Source organism: Xyrauchen texanus, chromosome 32, assembly GCF_025860055.1.
Source record: "Xyrauchen texanus isolate HMW12.3.18 chromosome 32, RBS_HiC_50CHRs, whole genome shotgun sequence".
Lineage (NCBI taxonomy): Eukaryota > Metazoa > Chordata > Actinopteri > Cypriniformes > Catostomidae > Xyrauchen > Xyrauchen texanus.
In genome coordinates this window covers 33,419,777-33,435,488 of record NC_068307.1, presented here as the reverse complement: position 1 = coordinate 33,435,488, position 15,712 = coordinate 33,419,777, and the positions used below count along the sequence as shown (strand labels likewise).

The 15,712-nt window shown below is 39.1% G+C and overlaps 1 protein-coding gene across 1 annotated transcript in view; it reads left to right on the top strand.

Annotated features, from left to right (window-relative positions):
* The window catches only part of LOC127626037 (calmodulin-binding transcription activator 1-like), a 461,362-nt gene that overhangs the window by 292,612 nt on the left and 153,038 nt on the right, over nucleotides 1-15,712 (top strand). The window contains exon 5 of the mRNA XM_052101550.1: nucleotides 450-585. Coding sequence (XP_051957510.1) covers nucleotides 450-585 — 136 coding nt within the window. The remainder of the gene's footprint in view (nucleotides 1-449; nucleotides 586-15,712) is intronic.

Here is a 15,712-nt window from a genome sequence, read left to right as displayed (position 1 = left end):
TCAATGCATTTTGACAAGAAAAGAAGTATATACTGTATAGTGTCAAATTTCAGCACTATCAAAATTTGCGATTAACTGTAAAACATCATGCGATCAACTGATTTTTAATAGACTGACAGCAACCCCCCCCCTTTTTTTTTTCTCCCCAATTTTGGAATGCCCAATTCCCACTACTTAGTAGGTCCTCGTGGCGTGGCGGTAACTTACCTTAATCCGGGTGGCAGAGGACAAGTTTAAGTTGCCCCGCTTCAGAGATAGTCAATCCACGCATCTTATCACGTGGCTGGCTGTGCATGACACCGCGGAGACTCACATAAGTTTTTATCTTATTTTATTTTTTGTATTATGTAGTCCTCATTTTCCTTTAGAGCTTATCAATGCAACTTCACCTCCAAAGCGCTGTCATCTAAACCTCTCTCTCTCTCTCTCTCTCTCCCTCTCTCTCTCAGGCCACAGAATGGGTCTATGATACTCTACAACAGGAAGAAGGTGAAGTACAGAAAAGATGGCTACTGCTGGAAGAAAAGAAAAGATGGCAAAACCACTCGGGAGGATCACATGAAACTCAAAGTGCAGGGAGTGGAGGTGAGAGGCTGCACTTTATTAGCAACAAGATACCATCGCACAACCACAGGGAATCGTATGGATACAAATGCGTAGCATCCAACGCTGTTGTTAGCAGCTTTCAGTGTGCTTGTGGCATGACTAAAATCTGTTGAAATGTTTCAGATTTTCAAATGAAATTGAAAATGAAACAGGGAAGGTTGCCTTTTTTTGACCAAGTCCCTTCTTCTAATTAAGTTCATCCTAGATTAATATGTGTGAGCAAGATATTTTGAATGGAGGATGTGTTTGCGTGCATTTATGTGCATTGGTGTATATCACCACATGACGTTTCTAAGATCTCGCGTCGCTGGCCGTGGCATGGCGCGTCCCTCTGCGGATGACTGTAATGTGTCAGCTCAGGCGTGGGCCCTTTAAATTAAGAACTGTAATGAACCATGTCCCTGGTCCTGAGTTCCTGCTCACTGCCTTTAATGAAGAGAAATGTCAGCATATTGCCAATTTAGCGACATGATAGAATAGATGCACAAATGAGTGTGGGCAGCCGCCATGACGTTTTCCTCTGATGCTCTACCTGCCCGTGCAAATGAGTCGCTTACCTGATCTCCGTGCCCTCAACTCCATGAGCTTTCACGAGGAGAGTTACAGACTTTTTAGAGTCACAGAGACAACATTTAGTACAATGGTTTCATGGTACACACATAACCGTTTACGTTTTACTTTTAGATTGCATACATAGCCTTTAAAGGGTTCATATCATACAGACACAAACAGTCATTGTTTATTTTATAACGTAGTTAATACCATTTTCTACCCTCTATGCTTCTCATTTCACATGTAAAGAGGGCATTTACGAAGAAGTCTAAAAAATCCGCTTACTCTGAGAATTTAATGGGTTGTTTTTTGCTGCTGTGCTTTTTAGACTTCTTCGTAAATGCCCTCTTTACATGTGAAATGAGAAACAGTGCTCACACACGGTTTGCTGTCACATACTGTAGTTTCCACTTACTCCGGCCTCTTTGTCTATTTGCAAACTCTACAGAACATTGGGACAGACTCTCAAAACAATTTGTGGGTGAGCTTGTATTTAAGGAATATTTCTTCCCATAATTATTATTTTTTTTGTTTCATTATTTAGTCACCCTCATGTCTCTCCAAACCTGTATGAACACATGGAACACAAAAGCTGAATTTTGAATAAGACTTTGCTGTGTTTATTTGCAGTGTTGGGTAAGTTACTTAAAGAAACTAATCTACTACAAATTCATAATTGCGCCTTAAAAAAATTAATCAGATTACTTTACTGATTACTTAATAAAAAAGTAAGCACATTAGTAATGACTTTACTTTCTAAAACACTTCTTAAAATTAAAAATATTGTCTATATTTACACGTTGTTCACTGTTACACATAAGTCATACACTTCTTTACCATATGACTAAAGGTGCGGTCACACATAACTTTTCATGGCGAAATTCTGCGAGCGAAGATGTCGCGGGCGGATGCTGAGCGGATGTAAAATCACCAAAAAAATAACGACTAAGCAGCCTGTTTTTAATGCTTCACTTGCTCTGGCAGAGTTAAGTTGAAAAGAAACGTGCCGCTAAAATTATATTTAAAAATGAATGTGTATATTCAGTTTAGCTGTGTATGAAGCACCGCCCACTCAGAGGTCACTGCCAAACCATGCAACTTCCTATTGGTCAATGCCACGAAAGTCAAGAACAAAGTTCACCAAACTTGAACTCCACGCAAAATCTGTGAGGGGATGTTTTGCACCACCATTTTGCACGTCCATTGTGCGAAATTCACGATCATGCACCTACTGAGATGTCTATTTCGCCTGCGGAATTTCGCTGTGTAAAAGTATGTGTGAGTGTCTTAAAAAGGGGGTGTACATCCTTTAGCTGTCTCAAAAAAATGCAAACATACGTACATATAAATTCAAATTTTAAACGTGTTTTACATAAATAAGATATATTGTTTTTTATTTATTACTCAAGTAATGTACTTAAAAGTAATTAACTTAATTGATTAAGTATGTAAAATGTAATGTTGCACTACTTTTGTCTTAAGTGTAATTACTTTAGATTACTGTAACTAATGACTTAACTGTGTCCACTTGTTTTATAATTATATTGACTGGTCTACTAAGCATAAAAAACACAAAACAGTCTATTCAAACATAGACTGTAAAAAAGATGGACGACACCCCTTCGCTCTTTTCCATTGGTGAGAACTGAAGCCGCCAGTGTCCCGCTATGGCGCTGACATCTTGGGACTTGAGTCTGCACAGTTGCGATTTCGGGACCAGACCTGCGCAGTAGTGAGCAGGAAGTAAAGCCAGGAAATCAAGGCCCCGCCCTCACTCTCGCTGAATCAATCGCAAGGACACGCCCCTGCACTTTTGACTTTTGACTTATGACGGTGTGAAATAATAAATTATCGAAATTTAGATATTAAATTTAAAGCTCCAATCTCCTCAGTCCTCCGAAGATCCCGAAAAAAGTCAGTTGGTGCTTCTGTGACTACTTCGCTCAGAGAACCTGTCAATCACAGCTGTCAATCATGATGTCACAGCACCGTTTTTATAGCATCAAATAACTAACTAAAAACTTATTTTGCAAACACTTGAAATTACATAAATGTGATAGAAACTACAGTAAATGACAGAAACTATCTTTGGAAAAAAGATATGTGAAGTTTAATTTAATTGTTTAGTTGGTCTCACGTTGAATAACATGGGGAGGCGGGGTTTATGACCTATACTAGGACCAGTCACCGGGGGGCGATCGAGACGAGGCACACTTGGCTTCAAACCACAGTAAAAGTAATCGATACGACTCATGCACAATATTCCAAGCCTTCTAAAGCGTTATGAGCACTTTGTTGATGAACAGAACATAATTTGGTAACACTTCAGAAAAAGGTTCCATTCATCAACATTAGTTAATGCATTAGGTATCATGAACTAACAATGAACAACATATATTTTACAGCATTTAAAAATCTTTAAGTTTGGTTAATAAAATAATGTTTATTGTTAGTTGATGTTAGTTAATAATGCAGTAACTAATGTTAACATATACAACTTTTGATATAAAAAATGTATTACTTGAAATTAACATTTAGCAAGATTAATAAATGCTGTAAAAGTATTCATAATTGTTAGTTCATGTTCAATATTGTTGTTAACTAATGTTAGAAAATGGAAACTTATTGTATAATGTTATCCATAATTTAACTGTTCACTCTATAATCATTACATTAAAAAAAAAAGTTTGGAGTGACATTTTCATTTTCCGGGTGAGCTGTCCCTTTAATATGTTCTTCTGATTTACTTCAGTAAGTTCAAAAAATTCACAATGAGACTTTTTTCTTTTTTTATTATTTTTTTGACTGTTGAGAAAGTTTTGAGTTCTTAAACTTTTCATAATACTCAAAAGATTATTTAACACATTAAGATGTAATTCCAAGGCAGATGTAATGTTTAACACACATAACTTAGAAACAATTGTAATATTTACAACATATTTTAGAAGCAGACTAGTGACAAGTTAAAGCATGACAGGCATAAAAAGTCAATTTGTCAGGATGTGTAAAAGATTATGGTCTGTGCCAGTCGCAGGCTCCGGTATAGACCATCCCTCTGGGCATTTTACAATGTGGATCATTCCTCCAAATTTGTTTGACATGTTGAAAACAGGGCAGAAAATGGGTGGACAGCTGATGTTGAATCAATAATCATACAAGATGTTTCTGTCTAGATGGACAGCTGCTTTTAAATGAACAGCGACATTCTGACTGATGATCGCTTCACCTGCACTGGCCTGAAAGGGCAAAATGACAAGTCTTTTTGTCTGTTTGTTTGTTTATATATGATATGTACAAGGCAAATAGATTCAGAAATTCCCAGAGAATCATGTACTAGTATCAGAATTTTTTATTATATCATATTGGATTATAAATATTTGAGTCTGTTTGTGCCTTAACCAATAAACATATTTCTGATTTCAGAAATCCATAAACCAAAGTAGGAGACATTAAAGTACATTAGATTTACTCAAATCAGGTTTAAATGTATTTTATGTCATCTTTACAAGACGAGCTGAAACACATTGGTACTTTGGGACATCTCTATGGAGTAATAACACAAATGCCCAAAGGCTCGAGAGAGTTCTAATGAAAAAGTATAAAGCCTAATCTCCATAGTTCAAAGGGTTATTGTACACTTTTGTAGCTTTTTATTTTTTTCAGTTGACATCTACTTATAATGTGAGTCAAGGCCCTTTAGACACCAAACACACATTTAAACACCCTCTACATCCCTCCACTCTCTCTGTTTGCTCTGATAAAGAACTAAGCCTTATTACCAGCATCCACCAGAGTCCCTGGTTTCCTAGCGATGGCAGCCGTAGCCATGGGAGCGTAGTCACAGCGACAGAAAGGATAATTGCAGTAGTTAGGTAGTTTCACTATTTAAGGAAACTTCGATGATGAAGTGGCTGAAGCCCGAGAGGATGTGATCTTGTGAGTTTATGTGTGTGTTATAGACTTGGACGAAATCAAAAGAAAGAAATGTCATATTTTCTGCTTAAAGATAACAGCAAATTTATAGGACAATTCCAAAATTTTTGAATTTTTTGTTTGCTCATTTTCACGCCCAATTCTCATTACTGTATTTCAAGAAAGATATATTATTTAAAGGTAAATTATGTACACATTATTGCAGTATTTGTTGTCCTGTCCTTATGCAAAATCATTGTATATCAGTAAATTTTTAACACATTAAATGAAAAATCATCAGCGAGAAAAACGGGAAATGCAAAAAAGCTGAAAATAATAAAATGTCCAGAAACATTGCATTAATGAGAAATTATGGACCAAATATGCTTAATTGTCATAAGAAAAATGTTACAATTAAAAATGTATCTCAATTGACCAAAAAAGATAACATTTTCTTTATGAAATATACAGTATATAAAAATATATAATAAATTCAATTTAAGTTCAATTTAAATTTGTATATATATATATATATTAGGCTGTCGATTTAACACGTTAATTCAGTGCGATTCAATTTACAAAAAATAACATGTTAAAAAATGTACGCATTTAATCGCATGCCCACGGACCATAATAAGGAAGATTCCTGAGAAATGAAAGCTTGTAGTACCACCTGTTTACTCCAGAGGTCAGTAAGTGAAATTTTAGCTGTATGAGCAACACACAGTTTATTACAGTGAACAAAACATTAACAACTCTTCAGCGGACACACAAACATGCGTTACGTTCTTGCGTTCAAAACACTTGAAGGAGCGCAAATGCGAACTAAGGGATCTCAAGATGTGTATTAAACTATATTTAACTTGACACAGTGACCTAAACATTTTATGTTTATGACACAACACACCCGAGATGCTACACAAGCATGTCTCAAATCAAAATCAAATCAAATCAAATCACTTTATTGTCACACTACCATGTACACAAGTGCAACAGTAGGTGAAATTCTTGTGTGCAGTTCCAAGCAACATAGCAGTCATGACAGTGACGAGACATATACCAATTACAATAAACAACATAATTACACAACACAATTTACATATCAAATGTACACATACTTACACAACACAATAATTATGTACAATACACACAATATAGAATACACAATATCCAATAAAATAAGTGAGGAGTATATGAAAACCATATATATATATATATATATATATATATATATATAAGTAGTATATTGAGGAGAATATGTTGACAGTCCAGTGTGAGATTATAGATGAATAAAGTGCAGTGCTAATTATTGATCCTGATAGATCAAGTGTTCAACAGTCTGATTGCTTGGGGGAAAAAGCTGTCATGTAGTCGGCTGGTGCGGGTCCTGATGCTGCGATACCGCCTGCCTGATGGTAGCAGTGAGAACAACACATTCTCACACCCCAACTCGTCACATACGGACGCTCGGGCAGGACCCCTTGGCGTCGCTTATCGACGCGCCGGGTGTACCTTTGGCGTCGTTTTACGACGTGCCATTTCAACGCCGCACGCTCCGGTTCGGAGATACGTAGAACGTGACGTGTCCGGGGTTTTAAACATCAAAAAACAGTTGGAGGGCCATTGCAGCCTATTCCTTTTGATTTTTATTGATCGCGGTCTCGACTCTCGACCCGTTCGCGGCGTGAGCTTACCCGAGACGTGACATTTCAACGCTGCACGCTCCGGTTCGCACAGATACATGGAAGTCTATGGGACCGCCCTGCGCGTCGAAAAACGACGCCAAAGGTGTAAATATGCGACGAAACCGCCCGAAGCATCCGTATGTGACGAGTCGGGGTGAGAACGTGTTGGTGAGAACAGACCATGACTCGGGTGGCTGGAGTCTCTGATGATCCTCCGAGCTTTTTTCACACACCGCCTAGTGTATATGTCCTGGAGGGAGGGAAGCTCACCTGCGATGATGTTCCTGGCAGTTCGCACCACCCTTTGCAGGGCTTTGCAGTTGTGGCCGGTGCTATTGCCGTACCAGCCGGTGATGCAGCCAGTCAGGATGCTCTCTACAGTGCTGGTGTAGAACCGTGTGAGGATGTGGTGGTTCATTCCAAACTTCCTCAGCCATCTAAGTAAGAAGAGGCGCTGGTGAGCCTTCTTCACAACGGCCTCAGTGTGGACGGACCATGTGAGTTCCTCAGTAATGTGGACACCGAGGAACTTGAAGCTGCTGACTCTCTCCACCGGTGCTCCATTGATGGTGATGGGGCTGTGTTCTCCGTCTTTCTTCCTGAAGTCCACAACAAGCTCCTTGGTTTTACTGACGTTGAGGGAGAGGTTGTGCTCTTGACACCAGCGTGTCAGAGTGTGCACCTCCTCTCTGTAGGCTCTTTCATCATTGTCAGTGATCAGACCTACCACCGTCGTGATCGTCAGCAAACTTAATGATGGTATTGGAGCTATGTGTTGCCACACAGTCATGTGTGTACAGGGAATACAGGAGTGGGCTGAGAACACAGCCCTGCGGGCTCCAGTGTTGAGGGTCAGTGATGAGGAGGTGTTGCTGCCCATTCTAACCACCTGACGTCTGCCTGACAGGAAATCCAGGATCCAGCTGCACAGTGAGCTGTTTAAGCCCAGAGCCCGGAGTTTCTCATCAAGCTTGGAGGGCACTATGGTGTTGAATGCTGAGCTGTAGTCTACAAACAGCATTCTCACATATGTGTTCCTTTTTCCAGATGGGAGAGAGCAGTGTGTATTGTAGATGCAATGGCATCATCGGTGGAGCGGTTGTTGCGGTAGGCAAACTGCAATGGGTCCAAAGAGGGGGGCAGAACAGAGCAGATGTAATCTCTGATTAACCTCTCGAAGCATTTGCTGATGATGGGGGTCAGAGCAACAGGACGCCAGTCATTTAAGCAAGTGATTGTGGCTTGCTTCGGTACAGGCACAATGGTTGATGTTTTGAAGCATGTGGGGACTACAGACAGAGAGAGGGACAGATTGAAAATGTCCGTAAAAACACCAGCCAGTTGATTCGCCCACGCTCTGATGACGCGGCCCAGAATGCCGTCTGGACCCGCGGCTTTACGGATGTTCACCCGTCGGAAGGATCGGGTTACATCCACAACAGAGACGGAGAGTGAACCAACCTCTGTAGCGTCAGCCGCGAATACTCTCTCCGCGAGGGGGGTGTTATTGTCCTCAAAACGAGCATAAAATGTATTAAGTTCGTCCGGGAGAGATGCAGCGGTGTTCATGGCGGAAACTTTATTCCGTTTGTAGACCGTGATTGTGTTAATTCCCTGCCACATACTTCTAGAGTCAGTGGTGTTGAACTGACCTTCAAGCTTGTGCCTGTACTGGCGTTTGGCTGTACTGATAGTGTTACGGAGGGCATAACTGGCTTGTTTACGCTCCTCCGTGTTAGAAGAATTAAAAGCGGAAGTCCGCGCAGTGAGTGCCGCGCGAACATCGCCGTTAACCCATGGTTTCTGGTTGGGGTATATCCATATAATTTTGGTCGGAACAACGTCCTCTACGCACTTCCTGAGGAAACACGTTACGCTGTCAGCGTAAACCTCGATGTCGTCATCAGAGGCGGACCGGAACATCTCCCAGTCCGCGTGATCAAAACAGTCTTGTAGCGCAGAGTCTGATTGGTCCGACCAGCACTGGATCGTTCTGAGGGTGGGTGCTTCCCGTTTTAGATTCTGCCTGTAAGCAGGTAGAAGTAGAACGGAAGAATGGTCCGATTTGCCAAATGGGGGGCGGGGGAGGGATTTGTAGCCTTCCCGGAAAGGAGAGTAACAATGATCCAAAACCCGGTCCCCTCGTGTGTTGAACTTTATGTGTTGGTGGTATTTTGGAGCGATTGTTTTGAAGTTGGCTTTGTTAAAGTCCCAGGCAACAATGAACGCAGCCTCAGGGTGCGCGGTTTCCTGCTCACTTATACTCCCATACAGTTCCCTGAGTGCCCGGTGTGTGTCGGCTTGTGGGGGGATGTACACAGCTGTGATGATGACCGCTGTGAATTCCCTCGGCAGCCAGAATGGTCGACACAGAAGCATGAGAAATTCCAGATCAGGAGAGCAGAAAGACTTGATTAAATGTACGTTCCTCTGATCACACCATGATTTGTTGATCATAAAACATACACCACCACCTCTGCTTTTACCGGAGAGGTCTTTCGCTCTGTCCGCTCGGTGCACGGAGAAGCCCGTGATTTCGATGGCCGAGTCTGGAATCTCCGTAGACATCCAGGTTTCTGTAAGGCAGATAACAGCAATCTCTCGTCTCTCGTTGGAAAGAGATCCGCGCTCTCAGCTCGCAGAGCTTGTTGTCCAGAGACTGAACATTTGCCAGTAGTATACTGGGTAGCGGGGGTCGATTTGCACGACGTCTTACTCTGATGAGAACGCCGGCTCGTTTTACTCTTTTCCTTCTGCGTTTCCGCGGCCGAGCAGCCCAGACAAAGGGCTCCGCCGGCGTGTTTGTAAACAGCGGGTCGGCATTAAGGAATTTGAAGTCCGGTTTCCGATGTGTAATTGTAGAACCAATGTCCAAAAGTGTTTGTCTGTCGTAAACAATAAGGCAGACAACATCCAAGACAAAAAAAACAAAGAACTGTAAACAAAACAAACAATAAACCGCAGTGTTGTAACGGAGCTCGCAACGCAGCAGCCATACTCGGCGCCATCTTGAGACCAAAAGATGTCTGTCTGATGCAGATGTTCACTGATGGGTCCTTAAACAAGCCCTCATAATAAATCTGATTGACAAATTCACTTGTGTAATGGATTGCTGTGAACTGTATGACAATGATTGACTTATGTTCAATAATATGGTAGTAAACAATACATTGTATTCTAAAGCCGCTTTTTGTATTGTCTTATCAATGATTAACAATTCTGCCACAAGAATGTAATGCATTTTAATTATCTGAATATTTCTTATTTTATATATATATATATATATATATATATATATATATATATATATATATATATATATATATATATAATTTTAAAATATTTAAAGATAACTATGTATAATTATATATTGATATAAATATGTATAATCATTATATATTTAATTATTTTTATTGAGGGGCTTTCTCTAAATCTGCGATGGACTGGCGACCTGTCCAGGGTGTCCCCCGCCTTTCGCCCAATGTTAGCTGGGATAGGCTCCAGCCCCCCGCGACCCTGTACACAGGATAAGCGGTTGACGATGGATGGATGGATGGATGGCTTTCTCTAAATGCGATTAATCGCGATTAATTAATCGGGACACCATGTAATTAATTTGATTAAAAATTGTAATCGATTGACAGCCCTAATATATATATATATATATATATATATATATATATATATATATATATATATATATATATATATATATATATATATATATTAGGGCTGTCAATCGATTATATATATATATTGTTTGTATATATATAACTACATTTTAATTAAATATGACCCAGACAGCATTAGTTAGAATTACCCATGAAGAATAGACAGTCTCAGTTAGAATATTTTTGTATAAGAGTCTCATGGACTTTTCTTGCAGTGAGGTAAACTATTGTTCTACCCATACCTCCATTTAATTCGATTCGCTTTGTGCCGTTTGTTTTGTTTTATCATCAGGTTTGATATTTAAGCCTATTATTCTGTTTAGTCTAGTTTGTCTTGTTTTGACAGATGAAGTGAATGACATCACGTGTGTAATGCTGCTGAAACAAATTCCACCAGCCCCAGTCGTCTGGCAAATAAAGATTCTGTTTTGTGCATTATGATTGAATGTACACACACATCTGTTGTGCGTAGACACAAACATACACTTCCACCCAAAAAGCATAAGTCTGTGAATGTAACAGATGTGCCTCTGTCGTGTGAGATGCTCTGTTCGCCTGGAGACTCACGGATTAAACCAACAGGAATAAATCAGGACTATTAGCATGGCTGCTTATGCCTAGGGAAAAGAACAGAAACATGCCGACTTCCATTGCTTGAATCAGGGAGATTAAGTGACCACTAAACCTGGCTAGTAAAACTAAAACTGACCAATCTTTTGTGTTTTGTTTATTGGCCTCCTTGCCAGCAGGGGGAGAGAGAGCGAGAACCTGCAGTAGTGAGAATGCCTAGTAAGCACACAATATGGTTAGCTAATTTGCTTATTTTTACTTCACCAATGAAAATGCTTCCAAAAAAAGTCAAAGAAGGAACAAAATGATACATAAAGTGAAATATTCCTGTGCTATTATATCAGCAGTCTTAAAAGTTTTCATTTGAAAACACATTGATTTGGTTACATTTGCACCTCTCATGCACATGCTATTAGGAGTGTATATGTATACATTATACACTTTAAACATGTGTCCGCATCAGGCGCAACACAATAAACCTCCTGAGACCCGAGCGTGACTGCTGTGTGTATTTTCAATCTCCCTTTTTGATTTGTAACTAGTAGCATCTAATAAGCATGCAAACAAAACATTTCTAGAGCAAATAACGTTCCTAAAAATGTATGGCAACATATGTGGACAGCGGGACTAAATTGTGAAATTTTAAATAATACAAGCCTATAGAATCAAATTGTTTATTATGTTTCCAAGAGTCTCGGTTATACATTAATTTGAGATGTTACAAAACTTTACATCAGATATTAGCATAATTTATTCTGATTCAAAGTAATGGCCAGCATCATCCAATCACTGCCATTCATGTTAAAATAAAATTATACATAATACATTTTGAATCTATACGGCTTACCATTGTCCCATGTCTGCCAAACATGTTGAGTGGTCCAAACATAATCTGCTGCCTGACACTGAACTTTTGATAGGAAGTTTGGATTGAATGCACTTAGATGCATAGAGAGCTACATAATGCACCGTTGTTCCCTATTTATTGAATGACTTAACCTGCAGTGTCCTGTCTGTCTGCACTGGTCTCAGAAAGTTTGAAATGCAACTTATTTTCATCCTAACTCCATATAAAGCCTCTGAAAGCAAAATTTTTCAGCTTTTTGAAAAACCATAGTTTCTCAATGTGAATAATGCACAGTAAAAATTGGATTACTTAGGAAAAATGCTAATTAGTGTACACTCTGTTTAGCAATGTGGCGTTTCCCGATAAATAGCTCAAATTTAAAAAGTGGCATATCGTATGAAACTGAGACCGGTTTTAATTTCATAACTTAATAAGGTTTCTCACTAGATGTAGTTCTGTTGACGTTTCTTCAAAATACAAACTACGCTGTGGTCAGCGCCATGTTGTTTTATCACAAGTTTAGCCCTTTACTTGCTGCACAGGTTTAAATGAATTAAAATGATATAAGTATAATGAAGCATTGGTCTAAAATCCCACTCCACATAGCTATATATTAAATATCAAATATGTACTGATTCACTGTGAATTTGTTGCTCCATGCTGCATTTTCACTTTCAATAAGGACAAAAATTACTTGACATTTCAAATTTGCTGCATCTTGCGTAATTAGGACACAGTGTAACAAATTACAGCAAATGTTTTAGGGATGTATTGCAGATGAGCAAACACTAAAAAAAATTCTTTCAGATGAAAAAGGAGCCTCAAGGCCAAAGTATACTTCGGTTTTCCATGTACCTTTAAATTTCACACATATATAGGCATAATATGAATAATATGCGCAGATCGTCTGCTACACAATATAATGCATCTAAACAAACATCTAAAGACTATGTCACTGTAGGGCTGACACCCACACCAGCAATCTAACAGATTTTGTCTACATGTACTGTGTTTTACAACCAACATTTTTAAAGCCAAAATCTGCTAAATGCTTTCATGCACTAAAACCAGACTTGAGACTTTAGTAAGTGGAAAAGGCTTGGCTAGCCAAAATTCATCTGAAGCACCCTGGCCTTTTCAAGGCCCATGGCTAAGGGTGAAGTTTGATTGGAGTGACTCAGCAGGTGTGTTTGTGTCTCTCTCCACACCCCTCCTTTTCCTCATGATCTGCTCAAATTAATTTGGAACTCACAGCAGGTAGATATATCGAACCCTGAATCCCCGTTGTGGAGGCTGGAGCAGAAAAAAAAATCAGAAATCCAGAAAGAATCTTTGTGAATGAGTAAGACGATGGTGGAAGAGCCTCTGAGGAGAACACGAGTGAGCGTGTGAGGTACAGAGCGGGAAAATAAAAGTGTATGGATTATTGCTCGAGCAGCCGGGAATTCCCAGAGCGGAAAAAGACAAAATGGCTGCCAATGGGACTGGAAACTGTCAACTTGTGTTTGTCATCGAGTTCCAGCACTCTCTAACTCTATCTTTTTCTCGGCCTCACATACTTTCATATGCTTTTTGTGGACATGAAACAGCATATTGTATACAGTATTTGTCAAAGCTTATCTCACCCAGCTGAGGGAGTTGAGGTTTCTTGAAAAGAGGAACCTTTTCCCCGAAATTAGATAATGTGCTTCTTTTTGACTTGCTTTTCCGATGTTAGTACCGCACTCCCATAAACCCTTATTAAAATCTGTGCAAAGATTTATTTGATTAGGCTAAAAGCATACATCAATTCAGAGGAATGTTTAACTGCTACTTAAAAGCAAATTGTATCATTTCAGAGATTGTGCTAAAATGATAAACTCTCCTACAACTTGCCGCGTTTGTTGTGAAAGACGATGTAGAAAGTCTTTCTGTATGTGTGTGTTCTAATATCATAGATGTGAAACATAGCTCTGTGTCTCTGTCTCATTTCCAAATAGCTGTTGATAGACAGTGGCAAGAAAAAGTATGTGAACCCTTTGGAATTAGCTGGTTTTCTGTATTAATTGCTCAAAAAAACGTGATCTCGTCACATAGACAATCACAAGTATAGACAATCACAATATGCTTAAGTTAACAACACACAAACAATTATAATCTTTCATGTCTTTATTGAACACATCCCATTAAACACATCCCATTAAACATTAACAGTGCTGTGGAAAAAGTAAGTGAATCCCTAGGCTAAAGACAGAGGCATCCAGTTAATGAAAAGAGATTGGAGGTGTGGGTTAGAGCTACTTTGACTTATAAAAAGCACTCAAACATTTTGAGTTTGCTTTTCACAAAATGCATCTGCTGACATTGACCATGCCTTGCAAAAAAAAAAAAGAGAGAGAGATTTCAAAAGGCCTATGATCAAGATGTGTTGCTTTGCATAAAGCTGGAAAGTGTTACAAAGTTATCTTGAAGAGCTAAGATATTCATCTTTCCACAGTTAGACCAATTGAAATGATTTAACACTGTGGCTACTCTACCTAGAAGTGGCCATCCAGCCAAGATGACTCAAAGGGCACACCGCAGAATGCTCAATGAGGTCAAAAAAATTAAAAGAACCCTATAGTGACAGATAAAGACTGTCACATTAAACAGGCATGGTGTTCATGGCAGGAAACAACGAAGGAAGCCACTGCTTTTCAACAAAACACATTGCTACCTGCCTGAAGCTTGCCAAAGACCACCTTGACACTCCACAACAAAAATGTTTTCAGTTAATTGCTACTGTTTATTGCTATATTTCCACTATTAGTTTATATTTAGTATAAATGTTTATGTTCAGTTTAATATTGTCACCATAATTGTAGTGTAGCTAACCACTTTATTTAAAGTGTAGCTTGACTGTAGTTTAACTGGACCCACTTTATATTAGGTTTCTTTAACTACTTATTTACTGTATTTAAGCATTTGATACAATGTACTGCATTTAATGACATATGTAGTTACACTGTTAACCTTACCCCTAATCCTAACCCAACCCAACCCAACCCTAACTCTAAACCTACCCGTACCTCAACCACAGTAGCAGCACATGTGAATCTTGTGAGAATTTTGCAGAACAACATGTAGTTACAAAATAACGAATTATATTGTATGTATTTTAATGTTAGAACATAATAGTTAAAAACACCTTATATAAAGTGGGGCCGTTTACCAACTTTAAGTTATAAGAAGCTTGTTGCTTAGGAAGCTACCATTTCAAAGTAGCCCATGCAAAAGTCAATGCCTCAAAGATAGAATATTGTGAGTGGATGCAAGGCTATTGCTGTGTGGTTGCTAAGGTGTTCTTGGTGATTGCTATGTGGTTGCTTACTGGCCCAAAAGAGCCAATACCAAGGTCTTAATGATATTCCGGTGAATCTGGTCCTTAGATATATCCCCATTTAATTATTTTGTAAATCTGATTGATTAGATAATTAATAGTACACTTCGTCCAAAAATAACTGTATGATTTGAGTTATAATTCGTGATCGTAGCACAAACTGCGCAGAATGATTTCACTGCTGTAGTTAAGGTTAGGGGTTGTCCACATCCCTAACCCTAACAATAGTTAAAGTTATGATTGCTTGCAAATAATATTATATTTGCAAATGTTTCATCTCAATCAGTGCTGTTTTGTACTCAACAATTGATCCAAAGTCAGTCGTCTGACAATAGGAGGTCTTTTTGATGGGCATCCGATTTCTTCCTCCCCACAACAACCCAATGGGAAGATTGAAGGACTACGTTGCTCTTGCATTATTCACAGTGTAAAAGCAAGAGAGGCAATTTTGTCTGACGGTATGTTCAATAAACAAAGCATCAATCCCCGACCGTGATGCTGGGTTCTGATC